Source organism: Nestor notabilis, unplaced genomic scaffold, assembly GCF_000696875.1.
Source record: "Nestor notabilis isolate BGI_N333 unplaced genomic scaffold, ASM69687v1 scaffold15681, whole genome shotgun sequence".
Taxonomy (NCBI): domain Eukaryota; kingdom Metazoa; phylum Chordata; class Aves; order Psittaciformes; family Psittacidae; genus Nestor; species Nestor notabilis.
Window position 1 is genome coordinate 40,948 of NW_009916294.1, and position 5,879 is coordinate 46,826.

At 36.5% G+C, this 5,879-nt stretch overlaps 1 protein-coding gene across 1 annotated transcript in view; it reads right to left on the minus strand.

Moving 5' to 3' along the window:
• Positions 1 to 1,272: 1,272 nt before the first annotated feature.
• The window catches only part of RGS13 (regulator of G-protein signaling 13), a 6,586-nt gene continuing 1,979 nt past the window's right edge, over positions 1,273 to 5,879 (minus strand). Inside the window, exons 2-4 of the mRNA XM_010024515.1 lie at positions 5,149 to 5,210; positions 3,086 to 3,252; positions 1,273 to 1,458 (exon numbers count right to left, since the gene is read on the minus strand). Coding sequence (XP_010022817.1) covers positions 1,273 to 1,458; positions 3,086 to 3,252; positions 5,149 to 5,210 — 415 coding nt within the window. The remainder of the gene's footprint in view (positions 1,459 to 3,085; positions 3,253 to 5,148; positions 5,211 to 5,879) is intronic.

Here is a 5,879-nt window from a genome sequence, read left to right on the forward strand (position 1 = left end):
TGCAAGTTTTCCATAGGAAGACTAGGCTTTCCTAACAGAGGTGAGACAATGACATTGTCACAAAAATTGCCTTTTAAAACTAGGCAGACAAGTTACAGCTTAAAGTAAATTGTTAAGATGCTTAAACTTGCAATATGATTAAAGTAATCTCAGTTAAATGAATGTATTCAACTGAACAAATACTTCGTTTCTCCTATGAAATCACTCTAGAGGATCATTGTGATGCTATTGGGGTTTATGTGACTGATGTCAGAATGATTTGCTCTTTGTAGTCCTTGGAATAATGCAGCTTGAGAGGATGCTAGAAAGGTCCCTTGTATCTATGGCTTTTAGTGTCTATGCCGAGGTACATTAAAAGAATTAAAAGATTCCAGTTTTAGTGAGATTTGAGAAGTCAGGTTGGTTTTTGAATGTAAGCCAGACTACTTCAATACTTGTTCAATGAATCAGCAAGTTGTCTTTTACAGTTTACGCATGAGAGAAAGATCCGTGTTTGTGTTACAGTATGATGTTCAAATGTCAGGCCTGCTTGTATCTAATTATTAGGATGCCTGAAGGGAAAGCAATACATTTTTTTGTATCTATGCCCAGAAAAAAAGACAAATTACTAATGGGTTTTATCACTGTAGATAAATTCGTGATACACTAGTAGTATTGTAGTATACCATAGACCAAGTCTCTCTAGCTTATGTTGCACATCATAACTCAGCATAAAATCAACTCTACAACATATGAATACTACACTTCATAGTTTAAGATTAAGCAAATAGCTGTACTTTATAATGTATCATTTTTTACTTTGAAAGAATACAAGTATAAAACAACAACAAAAAAGTCAATGCAGCAATACAGCTATGTTTTCTTCTGTTACGTATAGACAAACATTTTCTAGCAGCAAAATTATTTTTTATTTCAGATGTCTCTGAAAACGAATACTGAAAATGTTAATAAAACTGTCAAATATCAACAAAAGACTAGAACATTTCATTTCTAGGCAATCATTTTCATCTGAAACTTCTTTATACTCAGTTTTTTTCTAGCTTTTAGGGCTTCATTGAGGGGAGAGGAAAACAAAAACAGAACTCTTCCATGGGAAAATAAAGGGAAGAGGAAAGATAGTGCCTCATCAATTCTAAAATCAACAAAAGAGTTGAGCAGATTATTAGTAATATTTGTCTACTGCCAGATTTCTTCTGCCTACTTTAAATCTTAAACACTTGCATGCCACAAGAAGCCTTTCTAAATTTTCAACCTTTCTCTTTAATTTACCATTCAATCACTGCCATTATTTTGAAGGCTGTGTTTGAGGTTTTGATAGAACTTTGATTCAAGAAATCGTGGATAAGAATCTCTTTCCATGTGCATGTAAATTATTCTCTGTGCTTCATCAAAACTGGACTGTGTTGGCTTTTGAATATTCCTTACAATTGCTTTCCTCGCTGGACTGTCAATGTTTATCTGAAACAGAAAACAACATTACTGAAGTATCACTGAATATATGCAAAGGGAAGGTAAGGAAGATTGAATTTAGGGTTTTTTTATTGAATATCTTTTATTTATATCTTTTTATATACTCTTTAATCTAAAATCAGCATCCAACCAAAAACGTTGATTCTAGCAGAGTGGATTTCTCCTTATAATGCCACAAAACCCTATCTTATTAATTGACTTATTTGCTGCTCTTTTGATGTTTGATTTAGCAAGAAGTATGTTAGTGGCTGGATGAGTAGCTTGCTCCCTTGGGGACAAGAAGCCTGGGGGCTGTCTGAATTTCCCAGGCTGTCCCACATCCTTAATGGAAAGGCCAGTTTAAGCCTGACTATTGTGATCAGTGGAGGTTGAGAGTAGTGGTAAAGTTGTTGTGGGCTCAACAACTTTCATATGTAGAAAATGGGCCCTATACTTCAAACCTTAAGGAGCTTAAGCAAGATCCAAATACATACCACTTTTTTTGGGGGGTGGTGGTGGTGTAGTGTGGTGTGGAAATTACACATCTTTTTTTAACTGTCCTGATTTAAGCCCGTATGTTTGACTGATGAATTTGTGGTTGACGATACTGACATTTCTCTTTTGGAAATGCAAATGTCTTGCTGAGTTTCCTATAACTGCACATGCTAAAAATAAAATAAAACAGAGGAAGACAAAAAAATGCCCTGTCTTGCCAATTGACATTTAAAACCAACAGAGGTTATTTTCAAATTTCCTTAAATTTTGGATCAGTGGGAATGGTTTAGTCATTTAAAGCAGTCATTGCTCTCAGCCAGCATCTGAGGGTGCAGCTAAGTTGGTTTTGGCTTGCCCTTCATTGTCAACAGGGAAGTTGCATTTTGAGATTCTATAATAATTTTATTGTCATGCGTAAACCAGAAAATAATGTAGCCTGATTTTTCAGTTATGTTCATTCTGCCAGAGGCAGCAACAGTTAAAGCCAGAATTAGCTTTTTTCTGCAATGAGAGTAATAAGCAGGAATAGTTAAAGGTCACAGAGCATGACTGGTCGAGCAGGAGTGACTTTTTTTGTATAGTCAATTGTCAGGAAAATAAAATTGCTCTCAAACGTTTTATATACAAGTCTGCTCTGTTTTCCCTAAATCTTGTGCTGTTGGAAGCAGAAAATAAATCTGTCTTGGAAGCTTTCTTTTCATCCATTTTACGAAGGGGACAGTATCGACTGGAGTTTTTACTTTGTCCATTTATATTTACTCTTACAAAGACCAGAGTAACGTATACATGTAGCAATGGCATGACACAAAATCTATTGAAGTGGTATCAATGGCTGATGGATCAGATGCTGAAAAGTTTAGAACATATCCAAGAACTTGGTTATTAATCTAGTTGTGCCTCTTGCTTGGATCCTTGGTGGATATAGTTGGAAGATTTACCTCTTGACAAGATGTGAAGGCAAGTATTAAAATTCTAGGTGCAAATGTTTTGGGAGGATGAATTGCTACAGTTTTCACTTCCAATAATACAAGAGGTGTTTTCACTCCCTGTAATACAAGAGGCGCTAGGCATTTGTAAAGCAACATTACGCATCAGGCATTTCTATTAGAGGCGATAAAGAGCTTGTGTTATTGTGTGTCACCTCATTGGGAGCTTGGGGTTGAATGTAACTTGTAAAAAGCTTCCTGGCCATGGAAATCCTTTTCCTCTGTGATGTGATCTTCTTATAAGCTTCACAAGCAAGCCAGAATTCTATGTTTTCATCACTGTGCTCTGTCTTCAAGTAGGTCTTGTAGATCATAGGCCCATCTGTAAGTATTTCAGAAGCCAACTTTATGTACCATATATATTTGTATGCATTACCTTTAGAGTCTTTTGAAGGCAACAGGGATGTTTACAGGGCAGTATATTTCTTGATTTTGCATCTATAAATATTCTTAACAGATTATGTCAAAGTGGGGATTTAAACACTCTAACTCACCTTGGAGCCATACGCTTTAGCATTGCATTTTTCTGCACATGCAGAACTCTCTTTAACCTCAGTGGCATTTCACTATGCAGAGACAGAGTACAGAAAACTTTATTCTTCCTGGTCTCTGTGAACACTATCAAACATATCCAGACTGGCAAGCATTTTTAAATTCCAGTTCCAGTTTGGTACAGAAGATATCAAAGTATTATCAAATAATCATGAATTGACTAAACAAATAAGGCATGCTTTTCTTGGTGCACAAACTTGGAGAAAAAGCAATTAGCAATAAAAGGAAATAACTTTTTTTCTGCTGTTGTAATCAGATGAAGTGAAGTAGTTAAAAGAATACTGTCTTTAACAAAAAAGTGGTTCTGAATCAGAGGATGTCTTTGAAACACCTGACAATGGGGTTTGCCAGCAGCAATCAGTGGGATCTTGGTGAAGATTAAATTCCTGAGGCTGCCTTTTGCTGTGTCATTAGACTTGCTTTGTACAGAATTTGGTGATAGAGTCACTAAAATGCCTTTAGCCAGAAGAACATTTATGAGGCTTCACTCAGTGCTAGCACTTGAGCAGCAATGGTGCCTGCAGTACAAAGATGTACTTTCAGGGTAAAGCCTAAGACAGGCAAATACTTCACCTATGTTTCATAGAGAGCTGCAAGTCCATTGGCTTTAGAGTTTCTGGCTTTTCATGTGAGTACACCTTTGCACTTTCTCATGCTGTTAAGCATTTCGATGAGTTCAAAATCAAGTAACAGCGCCATCTAAGCGCCGTGAACGAGACATTTAAGACGGGCAGCATCCACGTACTGCTGGAAGCTATCAGCGTTTTATTTAAAGCAAGCTTCCTTGCTGGTGCAGCACTCTGGCCTTTCATGTTTCGAAACACTGCCTGTCATCTGACAGGAATGGTGATTGCATGCATCCCTGCTGCCTGTGCTGTAATTTTGTCTTTTAAACGTTTTTCGTTGTGCACTTTCTCCCTGTGCTTTATCTGCAAACTGTAACATGCTAGGTTGTTTGCTGGTAATGATTGCAATGGAAAAATCTTTTTATTTATAGCTGTATATAGAATTTATAAATTCTGTTAATCTTCTTGCTCTTGGTAGTTTGCTTGCAGTTTGAAAATAATGCCAGTCTGGTGCTGTAACCCTGTACGTGAGTTTCTCATCAGAATTTTTTAAAAAAGTAGTTCAGTAGTGATGTTCCACTACAAGAAATCGATGAGAAACATTATGAGAAATGCGGGAGAGCTCTGAGCCTTGAATGAGGCAGGGGGATGCTGAAGTGGGAAAGTTTAGGTTTGCTACTGCAGCTACAGTTCTTCCATAGCTGAGATGAGGGTCTGAGTTATCTTCCAGGGCATTACACTGTATAGATGTGCCATTAGCTATCGTATCTTTGCCATACACAGGATTTTCCAAGTCAACGTTTCTTTCATCTTCTTCTAATATATATTGCTATACAGTGCTCTAAGTGGTTATGTGGCAGGTAAACCTGCCCCTATCATGTGTCTTTGAAAGAATTACATGTCCTTGCAGAAATGGCAAGTTTGGGAAAGCATTTACAGCAAGGTACATTTGTTTTCAGTTTGATGCATACTAAGCATGTCACACAAAGTTGGTTTTCATTAGTTGCATATAAACCAACATACATTATACTGCGTGACATCGATTTTTGTGGGAAATTTTTTCAGTAATCCATCTGGGATACAAACATACAATTACTTACATTTACTTGTTACCAGCTTTTCAAAAGACTGGGACCATTGTAGCACTTCCTCCAAAGATACTCTTTAGAAAAAAGGAGATTATGGTAAGATTACTGGTGGTTCAATGTATAAAAAAATTAACCTAAATTACATTTTTGAAAATCTGTCCCTTAAGTAAGATCTATATGAAGTTTACATTTAAAAAGATTTTTCTGAGCATCCTAGATCTTGTGCTTATTAGGAATCAAATCTTCTTTTTGCTATAACAAATGCAGTTCCATCTCAAAGTGCTGCCATGTAGTTCCTTCAGGTATGGCATCTAGTTACTTAAATTGTGCTTAGGAGAAGCACAAGCAAAGTACTAGCTTTCTAGATAGGAGCTCCTTTGGGACAGGAATCATTATATAATTTATGAAATGTTGATGTTTGTATTTAGTAGCAAAGTCTTCAAGGGCTCAAGATCCTATTGTAATATTTGCAGGTCTTTGACATCTAAGTTGACTTATCAGCTGAGAGCTGAATATAAGCTCTGAACATAAGGTAAATAATGAACTGTTAGTATAATCTTAGCTGTAAGGGACTTCAATTTCTCTCCAGTTGTTTAAAGTATAGTATGACACATTGTTACTAATCTAGACAGTTCTTGGTGGTGACTAAAATCAGATTTCTTTCTTTCATGTTTGCAATTCTTAAGCAATAGTTTCATAAGCTTGTAGGAGTCTCCTGCCTGATTCTGGGAAAGAGGATGGAA